Source organism: Melospiza melodia (assembly GCF_035770615.1).
Source record: "Melospiza melodia melodia isolate bMelMel2 chromosome 7 unlocalized genomic scaffold, bMelMel2.pri SUPER_7_unloc_1, whole genome shotgun sequence".
NCBI lineage: Eukaryota > Metazoa > Chordata > Aves > Passeriformes > Passerellidae > Melospiza > Melospiza melodia.
In genome coordinates, this window is record NW_026948497.1 from 964708 (window position 1) to 983741 (window position 19034).

The 19034-nt window shown below is 54.5% G+C and overlaps 3 protein-coding genes across 3 annotated transcripts in view; 1 reads left to right on the forward strand and 2 right to left on the reverse strand.

Annotated features, from left to right (window-relative positions):
• Positions 1-19034, reverse strand: part of LOC134432715 (uncharacterized) — a 321669-nt gene that overhangs the window by 52231 nt on the left and 250404 nt on the right. The gene's annotated exons all lie outside the window — the stretch shown is intronic.
• Positions 151-7754, reverse strand: LOC134432675 (class II histocompatibility antigen, B-L beta chain-like). The gene is made up of 6 exons (XM_063181568.1): positions 7610-7754; positions 6868-7137; positions 6027-6311; positions 5354-5454; positions 1206-1314; positions 151-329 (listed from the first exon to the last, which is right to left on the reverse strand). Exons 1-6 carry the CDS (start codon positions 7692-7694, stop codon positions 151-153), a joined length of 1029 nt encoding a protein of 342 aa, XP_063037638.1. The 5' UTR covers positions 7695-7754.
• Positions 7848-13324, forward strand: LOC134432676 (serine/threonine-protein kinase PAK 1-like; the record flags this gene model as incomplete). The annotated part of the gene is made up of 5 exons (XM_063181569.1): positions 7848-7949; positions 10676-10785; positions 11544-11661; positions 12095-12286; positions 13196-13324. Coding segments are annotated over exons 1-5 (651 nt in total), but the record flags the coding sequence as incomplete, so codon positions are not given.

Here is a 19034-nt window from a genome sequence, read left to right on the forward strand (position 1 = left end):
TCTGCAGCCCCATGGATCTGCAGGGGGATCTCTGCAGCCCCATGGATGTCTGCGTCCGGCACCGCCATTTTTGCAGTCACGAGGAACAGGCTGAGCTCTGCCTGAAGCTCTTCTCACATTCCCCATGCCTTTCCCAGCCCAAGGAAGCTTTTACTCTTTTACCTCCTCACAGCTCCCCAGGCTGGGTTTGCAGGCCCTCCTCGTGTGGGATCTCTGGAGCTCTTCCTCCCTCTTGGATTCCTGTACCATGGAGCAGTTCCAAATGGCCTCTTCCACGAGTTTCTGTGGCAGGGATTTGTTCTCCCTGGTCTCTGTCTGCAGCTCAGTGCCTGGGGGAAGAAGGACAAGGAGAGGGAGAGACAGGGAGAAGGGCAAAGGAAAAGGCAGGAGGAGAGGAAAAAACAAGAAGGAACAAATAAGGAAGGAAATGGGAAAGGAACATGAATGGATGAAGGACAGAATGAGGAGAGGAAGGAGGGCAGACAAGGAGAAGATGGGATTTGCCTCCATGCCAGAGGGAAGGGGAAGGAGATCTCCCCAGTCCATCTCTAGCAGGATGGCGTTGGCAGTGAGGCTGTCCTGCAGCGATGCTGGGCTGGGAGATGGAGCAGCAGAGAGGGAAAAGGGGAAGTGATTCCTCCTGCCCTGCCTGGCTGTCCCAGCCTGGAGCGTCCTGGCGCTGCCGAGGCCCTTGGAGCGTCTGGCACTCCGGAGCCCGAAGCTCACGGCTGCTTTATAAAGATGACAAAGTCGGCAGGATGAGTCTGGGTATGATCTGCAGCAAACTGGGTTTATTGGTAAAGGAACAGGGCACAGAGCTAAACAGGGCCCAGGGACAAAGACAGGGCACAAGCTGAGGGCACAGGGGGTTTTTATTTGGGGTAGTGAGGGTGGAGCTGAGGGTCAGGTCCAATGGATATGGGGGAAAATGGGGCAAAGGAGGGGTTAAGGGTCGGGTCAGCTAATAGGGAAACAGGGGCAGAGGAATGCAGTAAATTAGGGTCAATGGAGGGACAGAGAGGGAGAACATTCTAGGGACTAACCAAAGATGGGTAATAGGGTTTGAACTGGGGTAATTAGGCCAAGGGGCCAATGGGGTAACATAACTTTCCATAAATCAGCATGTACTTGCAAAGTTCTATGGGAGAAGCAAGCTTTTTACCATAACTTTGAAATCTATTCTTCTTCTTGGGGACCAGTCCCACACGGGTTGGAGATTGAGTCTCCCATGGGCCTCCACACCACTGCATCTTCCTTTTCCTCGCAGCCTCCTTCTCCTCTGTCCAGACAAAGGTTAGGATTGACAAATCCTGGCTTTGCGGGAAGAACAAGGGGTGAGCACCTTGGGTTTTGTGAGAAAGGAGCCTCACTCTTTAGAATTTTTGAAAGTTTAATAAGGAATAATAAGGGACAAATCAGTAACAGCGCTGGGTGCTTGGCGATGGCCAGAGGCACACTGGTTAACCACAGCAACTCTTCTTGTCTAGTTTTTCCAGTGTATTGTTCAAATACATATTCATAATGGTTATACACATTCAAACATTTCTCTGAACTCGTTTACATGCTCCAGGAATTCTTTAGGTTGGTTTGACCCCCAACTCGCCTTTTTAGAGCACGTGCAGGAATCGTGGATTGCTGTTTTGAGGGTTGTGTGTCACTCCCTCACAAGGGCCCCTGTTCTGTGGTTTCAGCAGGTGACAGTTATTGACAGTGCAAGGGTCAGTGGCAGGGCTCCTCATCACATCCCTTCCTTAAATGTCGTCTGACCATGCAGAGGGTTTTAGCTATTTCCACAAGTACTTGAAATAAACATTGGCTATTTCACAGCTATCTCTGAAGTGTTATTTTCAATTATTTACAAAAATAAAAGCATTAATTATTATTTCACAACTACAGCTACTTCTGCAAAAGTTCACATTCTAATGCACAACACATGGCATCCACTTTAATATTTTTCAAAAGCCAAAATTATAATGTACGTTTATCACACTGTCCACAAACTAAAATGTGATCCATAAATGATGTTCTGAGGATATGAGCTACACAGGGGCCAGGGCATTGGCCACAAAAAGCTGACAAATTATACTATAGCAAAAGCAGTAAAAAGTGATTACAAACTGTACTCTATCGAAATCAGTGTGATTAAGAATAGATTGCAGAAGTCAGTACCTAATACCAAAAGCCAACACTACCCAGTTATTTATAACAAAGCCAGGGCAGGTTTTTCCCTTGCATGGAGCACTTGGGCCTTCCCCGGGCCCCTTCTGCCCTCGTGCAGAGCCGGTGGCATTTTCCAGCACACCCAGTTTGTAACCAAGAGCCGGGTGCAGCCGAGAAGGCTCCAAGCGCCTCCTTCCAGGCTGACTCTGCAGGGGCCGAGGCTGCTCTGGGCTCTGCCAGGGCTCTGCTGGGGCTCAGCTCTGGGCCAGGCTGGGCCCGCTCTCCCCTCACATTGCTCCGGGCAGCTGAGGCACAGCGGGAGGAGGAAGGGACACGGCAAGGCAGTTGTGGGTTAAGAGAGTTTTTATTCAAACAACTGCCATAACAAACAGGCTGTCCTAACTACCATAACCAACTACGGTGCTAACTACCATAACTAACTAGTTGTCCTGACTTCTGTAACTGAAAGCTGTCCTCAAGGGCTTCATCTCCTCCTCTGCTCCCTCAGTTGCTTTGCTACAGTGATCAGAGGGGTCAGGCTGGAGAGAGGCTTGGCTGATGATAAAAATGGGTGCTGCCCAAAGGATAAAAAGGAAAGAAATGAACTGTTACTTTCCAGAGTCAAGTTCCTCACAGGCTCTGTTGCAACAGGACAAAGGGAAATGGTTTGAGACTGAGGACAGGGAAGCAGGCTCAGATTAGATCCAAGGAAGAATTTTTTAACCAGCAGAGTGGGGAAACACTGACAGAAGGTGTCCAGAGATGTGGGAGGTGCCTCCTCCCTGGAAACATCCAAGCTCAGGTCAGGCAGGGCTCTGGGCCCGCCTGAGCTGCTCGAAGATGTCCCTGCTCGCTGTGGGGCACCAGGCCCAGATGAGCTCCAAAGGAGCCTGCCAAGCCACAGCAGGCGAGGATTCTGCTTGCTCTGCGTGTGGAACGCAGCCAGACTGGAGACTGTTGGAGGGGGCCCCACAAGAAAACCCCTCCCTGGCGCTGCTGCTTCCCCTGCAGCCCCTGGCTCTCGGCTGCAGCAGCTCCTGGGCAGCCCAGCGCCGCTCCTCGTCCGGCTCCAGGCTGCACTCGAGGCAGTCCCGCAGCAGAGCCGACAGGCGCCGGGGCTCCTGCAGCTGCGGGGTCCCGTTCTGCCGGATCAGAGCGCGAGCCTGCAGGGAAAGCAAACTCAGCGCTCTGCCGGCTCCCTTCACACCCACACGGGCTCACATCCACCCCAGGGCCTCAGCCCCAGCTCCAGGGGCACTTTCCTCCCTGCCACAGATGCTGCTCAGAGCTCATTTTGCTATGCCAGCAAAAAACCCAAACCCTGGGGCTGCCACAGCCACTGCAACACCCAAATGATCTCGCCTTGAGAGCCAGTTTCATTGACTGACTCTGTCAGTAGGAACCTCCATCAGAAATAGCCCATTTTGCTTCTCCAAATGTGGACACCAGCTTTACAGGCCATTTTCCAGAGTCAGTGTGGTCTGCCTGTGTTATTTCAGAGGATTCTTACATCAAGTGCATCTCTGCAATGCCACTGACACTCAAGTAAATGCATTCCTGATGCCTCATCCCAGAAACTGCCAGGCAAGGACCAGGAGGTTTGTGTTGCTGAAAGCTCAGGCTTGGTGACACGGAGAAAGTAGCTTGGACTAGGAAAGAAATACGTTAGACTATGGGGATGTTAAGCAATCATCTTCATTTTTTCAACAAGTTTTCAAGTGAGAAGAATCAGGGGGAAATCACCTCACAAAACTCTTTTAGAAACTCCTGCAGAAAACTTGTTGGGTTTGGGGGCAAGATGTGGGGTTGGTGTGGGGTTTTCTTCAAGGTAACATTAGACCTGATGCACTTGCTTCACATTTCCAGGTCATCCTCACACTCAGATGAGCGGCAACAACATAAATCCCAAAGTAAATTGTTGCTGGAGACTGAAGAATATTCTTCTGTGTTGGGGGTGGAGTCCTCTGGGAATTCCCTTCCCATGTGTAGAAACCTCCAGCTGCTGCTCCCAGTGCAGGGTGCCCCTGTTCTCACAGGCCTCTGCAGCCACTGCAGAATTTGCCTCTTACCATGGCCGCCGTTTCCCTGAAGTAAGGAGGTTCTCCTTCCACCATCTCGATGGTCACAGTGCCAAAGGCCCAGATGTCCACCTTGGGGCCATAAGGAGATCTGGTCACAACTTCTGGGGCCATCCAGTGAGCAGTGCCCACCATGGAGCTGCGCTGGTCCTGCTCAGGGCTGAGCTGAGCGCAGAGGCCAAAATCAGCTGAGGACAGAAACAAACCCTGTCAAAGGCAGCTGCAATGAGGAAACCAAGCACCAAGATTCCCCACTCTCAGTCTGAGAGTGCAGTTGTGAAGTCATCTGGAAAAGCCCTCAGGGCTGTAGCCAAGGAAAGATGGAACTGGACCCTTCAAGAAACCATGGAGGAAGGGGCGGGGGATGTGAGAGAGAAGAGGGGAAGGAGGCGGGAGAAGGAGCGGGGGAGGGTGGGGCGAGGGGGAGCGATTGCCCCGGGGGAAGAGAAAGGGGAGATGAGGAGAGGAGCAGAAACAAGAAAAGTAGTGGGGACCCCCCGGCCTTCATCGAGGTGTCCAGGGGGGGCCAGGAAGATGTGGAACCCCCAGCCAGGAGTGTTCCAAACACGGGGGGCTCTGACCCTGGGGGTCACCCGGGATTATCCAGCGCGGATCCTCCCACGGGAGATGGAGATGGAGCGGCGCACGGAGCTCGTCCCGCACCGGGAACTGCGGGATCCGCGGGCAGCGACCCCTCCCCCCGGGCCCAGCCCCCACCCTTTGTCCCCCTCCCTTTGCCCAAATCCGTCCCATCGCCCCCCCCAAAACCCCTCCCCATCGCCCCCCAATAAACGGCCCCGGGCCCAACTGGGAAGCTTTACTGGGAGCACTGGGAGCAGGCACTGGGCGGGGGCAGAGCGCCAGCGGAGCAGGCACTGGGCGGGGGCAGAGCGCCAGCGGGGCTGGGGGGACACGGGACCCCCCCAAAATCAGCGGAGCGGGGACGGAGCGGGGGGTCCCGGCCGGGCCCGAGCCCACGGGGAGGGGCTGCGGCCGCCGGCTCAGGAGCTCTGTGGGCAGAGAAAAGGGGGTGACACCGGGCTGGGGCCCCGGCGGGAGCGCACACGCTCCGCCACGGCGAGGACGCCACCCCCGGCACCCGCCCTGACCTTCTTGCGCAGGGAGAAGCCGAGCCCCAGCGCCAGGAAGACGAAGCCCAAGACGAAGCCCCCGATGCCCGTCAGCATCTTGCTGCGGGCGGCGTCCGGCGGCATCTCTGGGGGGTCCGCAGGGCTCAGCACCCCCAAAACCTCTCACCGATACCCCGAGCCCCTCCCAGCGCCCTCCCTGTGGCCCCCAGCCCAGCCAGGGCCCCCTGAAACCTCCCTCCGATCCCTTTTTGTCTTGGCCAGGAGCCACCAAAGCCCCTCCCGTCCCTCTCAGCATCCCACAGCCCCCTCCCAGTTGCCCCCAGCGCCGCAGTACCCCCACAGCCTCTCGCAGTCCCTTGGCAGCCCCAGCAGGACTCAGCCAGAGCCCTCCCAGTCTGTGCCCAGCACCACCGAGCTCATGGCGAGCCCCGCTTTGCCATCGCCGATCTCCTTCCAGCCCCTCGGGGCTCGCTGCGATCCCTCCCAGTCACAGCCAGCACCCCCAAACTCCCTCCCAGTGCCCACCAGGACCCCCCAAGCCCATCCCACCCTCCCCAGCATCCCTCAAACCCCTTCCCAGCCCTTGCCCAGCCCCCAGCCCCTCTCCCAGTTCCAGCCCGGCTCTCTCCAGCTCCCTCCCAGTGCCTCCCAGCACAGCCCAGCGGCTCTGCCAGCGCCCCCAGGGGCTCCCCCGTACCCCAGTGCCGCCTCAGGGGCTGCTCCAGGCTGACGTGCTCCACCTGGCAGCTGTAGCTGAGCCCGCGCCGGGGAGGGGTTTCCAGCAGCACCAGCAGCTGGTAGGTCCAGTCCCCGTTGGGGACCACGTCGGTGGCCACCACGTGCTCCGAGAGCTCCTGCTGGCCCTGGAACCACCTCACCTGGATGGCAGCAGGGTAGAAATCCATCACGGAGCAGAGCAGGCGGCCGGGGCCGGGCTGGGAGCTCGAGGGGGGCACCAGCGAGATGGACACGCTGGGGAGCACTGGGAGAGACAGAGCGGGGACACACTGGGATCAGCTGGGGGCACTGGGAGAGAGAGGGGAGCGCTGGGCTGGGCTGGAGAGGGACTGGGATAGACTGGAATGGACTGGGAAGGGATTGGGAGCGATTGGGAGTGACGGGGAGTGACAAGGAATGGCCAGGGGAAAGTGGTGGGAGGGACTGGGGATGGCCTCGGATGGACTGGGAATGTGATGGGAGGGAGTGGGAGGGACTGGGCCGGAGTTGGGTGGCACTGCGAGAGGTGGGAGGGGATGGGGGTGCACTGGGAGAGAGGGTGGACGTCTGAGAGTGAACTGTGAGTGAACTGGGAATAGATTGGGAATTGATTTGGAGTGGCTGGGTGGGACTGGGAATAAATTGAGAGGGATTGAGAATGAACTGGAGACGATTGGGAGGGACTGGTAAGGTACAGGAGACCCCGGGGATGGGCACAAGGAGGGCTGGGGGCTCTGGGGAGATTCCCAGGGAGGTTTTGAGGGGCTCCAGGGTCATTGGCAGGGTAGGGCCCGAGGGGACACGCTCTGCCCCGCGCTCACCTCGGCGCTCCACGGTGATCGGGGTGTAATAGTCGTAGTTGTACCGGCAGTACCAGTCCAGCGCAGTCCGTGCGTACTCCAGTCTAGCCGGGTCGCTGTTCATCTTCCTGGCAAACCTCTCCCCATAGGGGGTGAACCCCACGTGCAGCCCCACGTCGCTGTCGAACATCACGAACTGCTCCCGGTTGTAGATGTACCTCTCCACGAACCTTACCGTTTCCGTGCCGTTAATGAAGTAACACTCGCACTTAAACATGAGCTGAAACACCCCTGTGTGTGCCGGACACAGCTCAGGGGCCGCCCCCCGCTCCGCACCCCCAGAGCTCCGGGGCCCACCCCGGATCCCCACTCCGCACCCCCTGTGCCCCACGGCCGCCATGGGACCCTCCTGCCCGCGCTGCCGCTTCCTCTTTGCCGCCCTTCCCCCATTTCCCCTTCCACATCCTCTCCCCTCCCACCTCCGGCCGCTCCCAAAATCTCACTTTTGGGGTCCCATTTCCCCATTTTCCCACAAATCCCTCAATCTCCAGCCTCCCTCCCGCTCAGTTTTGAGGTTCCCCCGTCCCCTTTTCCCCCCTTCCCCACCCTCTCCCACCCCTCCCTCTCCTCCCCCCACCCCTCAGCCCCTCCCGCTCTCCCTTTGGGGGGTCCCCTCCTCCTCCCCCTCCGTTCCGGCCTCCCCCCTTCGCCCCCTTTTCCCCCTTCTCCCCCCCTGTCCCAGCGCCTCCCGCCCCCCGCTCACCCGAGACCTGGGCGCCCGCAGCCGGGGGGGCTCCCAGCACCACCAGTGCCACCAGCAGGGCCCCAGCTGCCGCCCCTCGCCCCATGGCCGGGGCCGGGCAGGGAGCAGCAGCCCCAAAGCAGCCGCGCTGCGCTGGGAGCGCCAGTCCGGAGCAGGGCGGGCTCGGCAGCGCCGCGCGCTCTCATTGGCTGCCGCCGCTTCTGGGCAGCGATCGGCCACGGGCTCTGCCCGGCAACCGATGAGGCAATCCAACGCCCCGAGCTCTCATTGGCTGCACCGCCTCCTGCCTGCGCTGCCATTGGCTGAGGCCTTTCCGGGACGCTGCAGCCCCGGGCTGGGGGTGTTTTGGGCAGGGGGAACCTTGGAGCGCTGGGCAGGTGGGAGCTCAGGTGAGCCCAGAAATGCGTGCCCAGGTGCGCGGCATCTCAGGGCTGCCAGTGGCGAGCGGTGACGCTGGCCCGATGCCAGGCACCCCCAGAGCCGCTCTGTCCCTGCCCCCCGCAGCCACACAGGGACAGAAAATGGAACCGAGGGATCCTGCGTGGGGACAAGGACCGGGAGAGATCCCGCAGCAAATCCCACACGGGCACAACAGATCCGGCCTGGGCACACGGAGGGAATTTATTACCAACCAAATCACAGCAGCACAAGGAGAAGGGAAAGAAATCTACTAACACCTTCCCCCTGCCCAACACGGATAACCCAGAACAGGGGTCACCAGGGCTCTGCCCAACGGGGGTCACTGGGGATCGTCCAGGGCAGATTCTCCCATGGGGGATGGAGCTGGAGCAGCGCACGAAGCTCTTCCCACACTCGGGACACTCGCAGCACCTCTAACTGGTGTGGAAGTGCTGGTGAGTGGCGATCTCTGAATCCCACCTGAAGCTCTTCTGACATTCCCCACACTCCCAGGTCCTCTCCCCAGTGTGGATGTTCAGGTGTTCCTTCAGGGTGGAGCTGGAGCTGAAACCCTTCCCACATTCCAAGCACTTGTGGGGCTTCTCCCTGCCATGAGGCTCCACCAGCTCTGAGCTCTGGCTGCATCTCCGGCTGCCTTCCTGGCTCAGGGAAGCTCTTTCCTCCTCACCCCTCCCTGGGCTGGGTTTGCAGCCCCTCCTTGTGAGGGGTCTCTGGGGCTTTTCCTCCTCCTCCATCTGGCCACAGCTTGGGAATGACAAACCCTGGTTTGGGGGAAACCAAGGTGGGAGCGCCTTGGAGTAGAGGCTCCTCCTGGCAAGGTCCATCTCTGGAACTCAGCAGCAGTCTTGTGTCCATGAAAATCTCCACAAGGTCAAGATGCAGCCCGAAAAAGCTCTCCCAGGAGTTCCCTATTGCTGATCTCTCCACTTTTGGGGTTCCAGAAGTTTCCTTTGCTCAGGATCATGGGAGTCCAATGGTTCCAGGGGTTCTCCATTTTCCGGCGTCCTGCTTAGGGATGATGCAGAGGCTTTTGGGGGTCCATGGGGGCCCTTCTCCCCTGATGCTCTGCTTTGACATCCCAGGGATCCCAGGGGTCCCTCCTCTCCAGGCTCCCCCCCTTTCCAGTCTGCCGGGGTCCCCCTGCTCTGGGATCGCCCCTCTCTGCTCTCCCTACTCTGGGGGTCCCAGGGGTTCCCCTCTTCTGCTCTCCCGGGGTCCCCAGGACCAATGTCCTCCCCTGCCCATACTGGGCAATGGCCACGCGGGCCCCCAAAGATCCCCCAAAGGGCTCAGCTTTGGGCTCCTGCAAGATCCAAACCTACACACACAGAGAAAAAAACCTCTCAGAGACACCAGATGGTATTTGGGGTCAATTTCACAATCTGCGAGCTCCAAACACACCCCAATAAAAAACGTTCTCAGGGATCCCCCGATGGATTTGGGATGAGCTCCCTCTCCCCGCTCACCTGCAGGACGAGCTGGGGGCGATGGTCCCTTGGCAGCGGCCACAGGGGGCACTGGAACCTCCTGTTCCTGCTCCTGCCCCTCCTCTTCCTGCTCCTCCTTTTCCTCTCTCTTTCCTCCTCCTCCTCCTCCTTCCTAATCCCACTTCCTCCCCAGTTCCTGCCTCCTGTGTGGCAGCTCTGCAGGGCTTTCCCCTCTGCTGGGAGCTGTGGCTGCAGCTCTGGGGGCCAGCAGAGCTTTCCTGCCCAGGCTGCTCCTCTGAAGGCAGAGCAGTGTCAGCCTGCAGAGCACAGCTGGGACAGACTTGGTCCTTCTCAAGTGGCAAAGGAATGCAAGGAGGGCAGTGGTGTCTGTCAGAGCAGGACACCCTGGCTTGGTCTTCATATCTAAAAGTGTGAATGCATCAGCTGCTGGAGACTGAGGCCCCATTAATCTTCATCCCAGCCTCAGACAGGAACATTATTTAGCTGTTTTTCTATCCTGCCTTTCTTCTTCAAAGGGAACCTCAAGGCCTATTTAGGGAGAGATCCTGCTTGGGCTCAGTTTGGGGTATTAGTCCTACTTCAGTTGTTCACAGAGGAAGAGGGAGAGAAATGAGAAGATGGATGTCCAGAGCAAAGCTCTCTCCTAAATCCTGCAGTTGTGTTTGGGTCTGGTGTCAGTGACAGCCTGTGACAGGGATCACCTGAGCAATGGATGTGTGTGTTTGCTTTGTTGTGCAATCCCAAACAAAGCAGTTGGATCTGAAATCATGAAATCATCCAATCACCAGTTGGATCTGAAATCCCATAGAATTGCTAAAGGGTTCCTGGCTGTTTTACTCTGTTTTCACAGAACCAGAACTACCTCCTGCTTGCAAAATATGTTTGAATAATAATAAGAATGTTGAGGCCATTAGAGAAGACTGTAGGTGCAGAGAATGTTGTTAGAGCTTTGAGGCTGACAGCTGAGGGACCATTTCTGCAGAGCTTGCAAGGCCAAATATCTCTGGCCATGTGTCCTGTAAGCAGCCCCCAGCTGGCAGAGCAATGGGCTGTGGGAATGCCCCTTGCTGAGCTCTGGTGTCCCATCCCAAGGCAGTTGGGCACAGCCCGGCTCCATTGCTCCAAAAAGTCTCGCTCAGTGTTTGCTGTGGCCTCCTGCCACAGACTCCTGCAGTTAAAGGCTGCAATATCCCTTCAGGTGGCCATCAAGAAAATGAGTCTCAGAGGGCAGAACAGGGAACGAGCTGTGAATGAGATCCTGCTCCTGAAGGACAAGAAGAACCCCATCAATGTCAACTCTTTGGACAGGTGAGTGCTTCAGCTCTTATCCCGTGCCCGGGCCCTGCGTTAACCTTTCCTGGCATCCGGAGTCTGTAGCCTGTTTGGAAAATGCCTGACCCAGCCACATCTTCCCAAAACAACAGCCTGGCAGTTCACTCCCTCCGTGTGCTTTTGTTGCTTTGCTTTGGTTTTTCCTTCAAGTTCCTCCCTGTGTGCTGTGTCTCCCAAGAAGTGCTGATAAACCACAGCAGAAATTATTTCCCTTGGCTTCTTCTTCCCAGCCCTTTTCCATTGCTACAGATGCCAGGAAGATCGGGTTCTTGTTTCCAGAAATGCCTCATTTGCCCAGTTTTCACTGCCCTTGCCTGTTCCTGAAGGGACTTTCTGAAAGGTTTTCTGACTGCTTTTGTCCCAAGTGCTGCACAGCCTCCTCCCCTGGGTAACCCTGGCAGTTGTGTTGTCTTGTTCTGCAGGGAATGGTGGAACTGATGAGTCCAGAAGCTGAACCAGCTGGGGCCAAGGGTTTTGGTTCCACATTGATCTGGGCTGTTGCTAAACTGCATTTTTCACCTGCTTGCCATCTAAGGCCTCTCCTTTCTCACAGGTGTCTCCTTCTCCTTTAGACTGTGCAGATTCCAAGGGCTGTGCAGCCTGGCAGGAATGTCTCTCCATCTGATTCTGTCCTCATTGACAAATGACCTGGAAACAAAACCCCACTCCAGGCTTTTCCATGGGGGAATTGAGCTCTGCACTTTCATCTCCATGCCATTGCTTTCCTCTTTCAGCTTCCTTGTTGATGGAGATCTCTGGCTGGTGATGGAATACATGGATGGAGGAACTTTGCGGGACGTTGTCAGACAGACATGCGTGGCTGAAGGAGAGATGGCAGCTGTCAGTCAGGAGGTGAGGGATCCTGCTTGTCACTCCCACGGCTGATCCTTCACTATGATCCTTCCAAACAGGGCGTGAGAACAGGAGTGGCTCCATGCTCAGGGCTGCTGGGGGCACTGCCCGGCCCCTGCTGCCAGCTGAGAGCGGCTGCCCCTGCAGAGAGCTCAGCAGAGGAGCAGGGTGCCAGCAGTGCCTTTGCTCTGCCTATGGCCCTGCCAGAGGGGCAGCAGTGGGAATCCAAAGCTCCAAGGGAATCAGTAAAAGCCACTGCATGAAAGCTGAGAGTTTCTTGAAGGGTCCAGTTCCATCTTTCCTTGGCTACAGCCCTGAGGGCTTTTCCAGATGACTTCACGACTGCACTCTCAGACTGAGAGTGGGGAATCTTGGTGCTTGGTTTCCTCATTGCAGCTGCCTTTGACAGGGTTTGTTTCTGTCCTCAGCTGATTTTGGCCTCTGCGCTCAGCTCAGCCCTGAGCAGGACCAGTGCAGCTCCATGGTGGGCACTGCTCACTGGATGGCCCCAGAAGTTGTGACCAGATCTCCTTATGGCCCCAAGGTGGACATCTGGGCCTTTGGCACTGTGACCATCGGGATGGTGGAAGGAGAACCTCCTTACTTCAGGGAAATGGCGGCCATGGTAAGAGGCAAATTCTGCAGTGGCTGCAGAGGCCTGTGAGCACAGGGGGACCCTGCACTGGGAGCAGCAGCTGGAGGTTTCTGCACATGGGAAGGGAATTCCCAGAGGACTCCAGCCTCACCACAGATGAAGATTCTGCAATCTCCAGCAACAATTTGCTTTAGGCTTTATGTTGTTGCAGCTCTTCTGGCTGTGAGGATGACCTGGAAATGTGAAGCAAGTGCATCAGGTCTAATGTTACCTTGCAAGAAAACCCCACACCAACCCCACATCCCAGCCCCAAACCCAACAAGTTTTCTGCAGCAGTTTCTAAAAGAGGTTTTGTGAGGTGATTTCCCCCCGATCCTTCTCACTGGAAAACTTGTTGAAAACATAAGGATGGTTGTTTAACATCCCCATAGTCTAAAGTATTTCTTTCCTAGTCCAAGCTACTTTCTCTGTGTCACCAAGCCTGTGCTTTCAGCAACACAAACCTCCTGTTTCTTGCCTGGCAGTTTCTGGGATGGGGCATCAGGAATGCATTTACTTGAGTGTCAGTGGCACTGCAGAGATGCACTTGATGTAAGAATCCTCTGAAATAACACAGGCAGACCACACTGACTCTGGAAAATGGCCTGTAAAGCTGGTGTCCACATTTGGAGAAGCAAAATGGGCTATTTCTGATGGAGGTTCCTACTGACAGAGTCAGCCAATGAAACTGGCTCTCAAGGCGAGATCATTTGGATGTTGCCGTGGCTGTGGCAGCCCCAGTGGTTGGGTGTTTTGGTTGGCATAGCAAAATGAGCTCTGAGCAGCATCTGTGGCAGGGAGGAAAGTGCCCCTGGAGCTGGGGCTGAGGCCCCGGGGTGCATGTGAGCCCGTGTGGGTGTGAAGGGAGCCGGCAGAGCGCTGAGTTTGCTTTCCATGCAGGCTCGCGCTCTGATCCGGCAGAACGGGACCCCGCAGCTGCAGGAGCCCCGGCGCCTGTCGGCTCTGCTGCGGGACTGCCTTGAGTGCAGCCTGGAGCTGGACGAGGAGCGGCGCTGGGATGCCCAGGAGCTGCTGCAGCTGAGGGCCAGGGGCTGCAGGGGAAGCAGCAGCGCCAGGGAGGGGTTTTCTTGTGGGGCCCCCTCCGACAGTCTCCAGTCTGGCTGCGTTCCACATGCAGAGCAAACAGAATCCTCGCCTGCTGTGGCTTGGCAGGCTCCTTTGGAGCTCATCTGGGCCTGGTGCCCCACAGCGAGCAGGGACATCTTCGAGCAGCTCAGGGGGCCCAGAGCCCTGCCTGACCTGAGCTTGGATGTTTCCAGGGAGGAGGCACCTCCCACATCTCTGGGCACCTTCTGTCAGTGTTTCCCCATTCTGCTGGTTAAAAAATTCTTCCTTAGATCTAATCTGAGCCTGCTTCCCTCTCCTCAGTCTCAAACCATTTCCCTTCATCCTGTTGCAACAGAGCCTGTGAGGAACTTGACTCTGGAAAGTAACAGTTCATTTCTTTCCTTTTTATCCTTTTGGCAGCACCCATTTTTATCATCAGCCAAGCCTCTCTCCAGCCTGACCCCTCTGATCACTGTAGAAAGCAACTGAGGGAGCAGCGGAGGAGATGAAGCCCTTGAGGACAGCATTCAGTTACAGTAGTCAGGACAAATAGTTAGTTCTGGTAGTTAGCATGTTGGAAAAGAAATGAAATTTAGCAAAATATTTAATTATAGTGAGTTGTGTGTGAACTGGTTTGTTAAAAAGTAGTTTTGTAGCCGTTGAAAAGTGTGTTGAGTTTTGTGTGTAACCTAGCAGGTAGTCTTAGGGATTTAATAAATAATTAAACTAGTGCAGGAAAGTAAGAATGCTAACCTGTCTGGAGGCAGCATACAATGCTCTTAGAATAAGATAAGCAGAGGATTAATGATCTTGTTTGTGAACCAAGGAATGTATCACAAGGGGTCTGTGACCAGGCAAAGGGAACGGGGAACTGTTTCTTAGAGACTAGGCAAGGGGAACGGGGAACTGTTTCTTGGAGACTTTGTTGTGAATCGCATGTATAAGAGGGAAGCACCCATACGTGAATTTGGGGGCTCAGGTTTTAGGGACGTGAGTCACCCAAGCTCCCCGGGCCCTTAAAACTTATCCGAGTTTTGTGTCATTTATCAATCGGGCAACAAGTAGTGGTAGTTAGTTATGGTAGTTAGCACTGGTACTTAGTTATGGTAGTTAGCACTGGTAGTTAGTTTATGGTAGTTAGGACAGCCTGTTTGTTATGGCAGTTGTTTGAATAAAAACTCTCTTAACCCTCAACTGCCTTGCCATGTCCCTTCCTTCTCCCGCTGTGCCTCAGCTGCCCGGAGCAATGTGAGGGGAGTGCGGGCCCAGCCTGGCCCAGAGCTGAGCCCCAGCAGAGCCCTGGCAGAGCCCAGAGCAGCCTCGGCACCTGCAGAGTCAGCCTGGAAGGAGGCGCTTGGAGCCTTCTCGGCTGCACCTGGCTCTGGGTTACAAACTGGGTGTGCTGGAAAATGCCACCGGCTCTGCACGAGGGCAGAAGGGGCCCGGGGAAGGCCCAAGTGCTCCATGCAAGGGAAAAACCTGCCCTGGGATTGTTATAAATAATTAGGTAGTGTTGGCTTTTGCTATTATGTATTGACTTCTGCAAACTATTCTTAATCACGCTGATTTTGATAGAGTACAGTTTCTCATCACTTTTCACTGCTTTTGCTATAGTATAATTTGTCAGCTTTTTGTGGCCAATGCCCTGGCCCCTGTGTAGCTCATATCCTCAGAACATCATTTATGGATGACATTTTAGTCTGTGGACAGTGTGATAAATGTACATTATAGTTTTGGCTTTTGAAAAATATTAAAGTGGATGCCATGTGTTGTGCATTAGAATGTGAACTTTTGCAGAAGTAGCTGTAGTTGTGAAATAATAATTAATGCTTTTATTTTTGTAAATAACTGACAATAACACTTCAGAGATAGCTGTGAAATAGCCAATGTTTATTTCAAGTACTTGTGGAAATAGCTAAAACCGTCTGCATGGTCAGATAACATTTAAGGAAGGGATGTGATGTGGAGCCCTGCCACTGACCCTTCCACTGTCAATAACTGTCACCTGCTGAAACCACAGAACAGGGGCCCTTGTGAGGGAGTGACACACAACCCTCAAAACAGCAATCCACGATTCCTGCACGTGCTCTGAAAACGCGAGTTGGGGGTCAAACCAACCTAAAGAATTCCTGGAACATGTAAACGAGTTCAGATAAATGTTTGAATGTGTATAACCATTATGAATATGTATTTGAACAATACACTGGAAAAACTAGACAAGAAGAGTTGCTGTGGTTAACCAGTGTGCCTCTGGCCATCGCCAAGCACCCAGCGCTGTTACTGATTTGTCCCTTATTATTCCTTATTAAACTTTCAAAAATTCTAAAGAGTGAGGCTCCTTTCTCACAAAACCCAAGGTGCTCACACCTTGTTCTTCCCGCAAAGACAGGATTTGTCAATCCTAAACTTTGTCTGGATGGAGGAGAAGGAGGCTGCGAGGAAAAGGAAGATGCACTGGTGTGGAGGCACATGGGAGTCTCAATCTCCCACCCGTGGGGGACTGGTCCCCAAGAAGAAGAATAGATTTCAAGGTTATGGTGAGAAGCTTGCTTCTCCTATAGATCTTTGCAGGCACAATCTGATTTATGGAAAGTTATGTTACCCCATTGGCCCATTGGCCTAATTACCCTAGATCACCCCCTATTACCCATCTTTGGTTAGTCCCTAGAATGTTCTCCCTCTCTGTCCCTCCATTGGCTCTAATTTACTGCATTCTGTTATGAACAAATATTCGGTTAATATTTTGTTTGTGAGAAAAAGTTACAAAGAGGCAGCCAGATCACTGGCCCTGCCCAAGTTCTGCCCATTTTGTTATTTTAATCACGGGTCGTTGTCATTAATGGTTGTTTTTGTATTAGTAAAAGCCCTGGCTGGGGCGAGTTAATGGCTCTTCTCCTGGGTGGGGACCTTCCCGAGGCTAAGCTGTACCTTTCCCAGAATAGTGAAGACACCTTAGAGGGTTGGGGGGGTTATGCAAAGTGACTCCCAAGACCAGAATGCTTTGTGGGACCCCCGACTCCAAACCCACGGAGAAACCCCAAAAGCAACGAGCCACCTAAGAGTTGAGAGTCTGGAGGGATGTCTGGACGTGAGGAGCCGAATGCTGAGCCTGCAGAGACGCAGAACACCTTTGGACCCTCGCGCCCTGACCATGAGAGACGACCCCGGCGTTGAGACCAGGCCGACTGAGTGGGAGGGGCACCATCTGACAGGGATCAGCAGGCCCTAAAGGCTCCCACGCGGACTGGATTTTCCCCCACCTCTGCCCCTAGTGGACAGAGCTGCACATATCCTCCTCCTCTGAGTCGCCTTGGGAGAGACGACGGACGCTGCAGACCCGACGGACGCTGCAGACCCGCCGAGCCGCCCAATCCTGAGCTGATCACTTTTAATAAAGGCATTAAAAAGGAGAAGAAGTCTCCTGGCCCTGTTTATTTCAGCTGGGGCCTCGTCCGGGACAGCCACGCCGCAAGAGGACTCAGGACTGGCCATCTTGGATCTTCAGAGGACAGCTGGCTACCAGGACCAGAGAGATCGGCTCAGGACAGCGACACAGAGGAGCACCGGAGCACTGGACTGGTGAGAAATCTGGTGGCAGGAGTAGGAGACGTGCACATGTGTGTGTGAGTGAGACGAGGGCCGGCAGCCGGACCTTCGAAGTGAGAGTGGACCCCTCAGTACTGCAGTTCCGGCTTTTCGTGAGAAAACCAGCCAGGAACAGGGGGAAGCGCGTGGAATTAGCCTGAGTGAAGTCGTCTCCCAAGGGGGAATAAAGGGCCCCCTCACTCCGGGTGTACGGAGTGAATTACTGTGTATGAGTGGCACGCACCCCAAAGTCCTGACAAAGGGAGGTCAGGCACTTTTGTAAGTCTCGAGAAGGATTTGAGTAAGATTTGTCAGTCCCGAGAAGGATTCGGGTGTTTCACAAGCCCTGCAGGCAAAGTAAGTCCTGACAAAGGGAGTCAGGCACAAACCCCAGCGAAGGAGGCTGCGGTTTGCTTTTAAGTCTTGATACGGTGAAGCCTAAAAATTGGTGGGTTAGGCAAACTAAAAAATCAAGCAGTTGTTTTTCCTGACTGAGGGAGTCAGGCACGACCCGGATTCTTGGCCGAGGCTTCGTGTGTTCAAGTCCCGATAGATGTAAGACCTGACGCTGGGAAGTTTGGCAATCAAGAGATTGGGCAGTTGTTTCAGTATAAAGTCCTGAGCATCAGGCAGAAATTTGAAGTTCAGTGGAGGAGGCTGAAGCTCCTCAAACAAGGTTTTCTTTGAAATTCCCGGTCAGTAGAGGCACCTTTGGGACTTTTTTATTGAGACCTGAAAAATGGGATGTTGTAATAGTAAAAAGATCGGCAAGAGACTGAGGTATATACATTCCAATAGTCCCTTAGGAGAACTGTTAGTAAAATGGGATTCTATAGAGGCCACGGAGGGATTAGATAAAGTGAAAATGATCCATTATTGTATGGAAGTGTGGCCAGAATTAGAGTTGCAAGGAGGATGGCCTTGGTGTGGGACAAAGGATAAGTGGATGTGCCAACAATTAAATAATTATCTGACAGCTCGAGGCGATACTGATCCTGAGCAATTACTGTATGTATCTTCCTGGGTAAAGAGCGCTGTTGAGGATGAAGGGGTGCAAATTTGTAAGGTACAGAGGAAGAAAGAGGGGAATGAAGGAGGGGATGATAGAACTAGTAAAAGATGGGACCCCCTGGATTATTTGCCTCCTTCTGCCCCTCCACCTTATAATCCTCTTCTTCAAGCACCTCAAATGGCAGGTCCGGTTCCTCCCCCGGCTGCCATCTCATTCCTCCAGTTCCTTCTGCATCACCACAAGTGCCTACTCCACCTGCTGCATTCTCCACCCCTTCTCCAGCTCCGCTTAATATCTACTCAGGCTCTTCTCCCCCTCCTATTGCTGTCCCTTTACCTCCTCCTAGTTGGGACACAAATGCCTCCTCGCCCAGTAAACAGCTATCAGCAAATACACCTGCTGATGGGCAGAACATTCAGGGTAACCCAGAGAACCCACAAAGTAGTTTGGCATCTGAAGATGGGCCTTACTGTAGCACCAGATCCAAGACCTCCAAGGCAGAGAGACTCTTTCCCCTCAGAGAGGTTCCCATGGGAGGAGTGGCAGGAGGTGTTGGCTTTGTGAATGCTCCCCTAACTGCTTCTAAAGGTGAGAGGATTCAAGAAAGAGTTGGGGCATTTAGTTGAGGACCCAGTGGGCATAGCCAACCAAGTGGATCAATTTCTAGGTCCAAATATCTACACTTGGGGGGAGATGAATTCCATCCTGAGTATATTATTTTCCCCAGAAGAGATCCAGATGATAAGGGCGGCTGACATAAAAATTTGGGAGAAAGATAACAGTCCAGGACCCCAGGTGCCATCAGGTGAACAGAAATTGCTACTAACGGATCCCAGCTGGAACCCTAACCAGGAGGAGGGGAGGAAGGCCATGATGGAATATAGGTCTTTGATAATACGGGGGATCAAAGAGTCAGTTCCCAAAGGAACTAATACCCAATTGGCATTTGAGGGTACACAGGAGAAGGATGAAGCTCCTGCTGCCTGGCTTAACCGCCTAAAGCAGAACTTCCAGTTGTACTCTAGAGTAGACCCAGACACCCCAGGAGGTCAAATGCTGATAAAAGTCCAATTT

What these genes read in the sequence shown, in the direction of transcription:
- LOC134432675 (XM_063181568.1), bottom strand. Translation starts at nt 7,694, where the DNA reads ATGGGGCGAGGGGCGGCAGCTGGGGCCCTGCTGGTGGCACTGGTGGTG. An exon ending in TGCGGGCGCCCAGGTCTCGG is followed by an intron (nt 7,138 to 7,609) that starts GTGAGCGGGGGG and finishes CGGCACACACAG; the next exon opens with GGGTGTTTCAGCTCATGTTT. An exon ending in AGACTCAATCTCCAACCCGT is followed by an intron (nt 330 to 1,205) that starts GTGGGACTGGTC and finishes TTCTTCCCCCAG; the next exon opens with GCACTGAGCTGCAGACAGAG.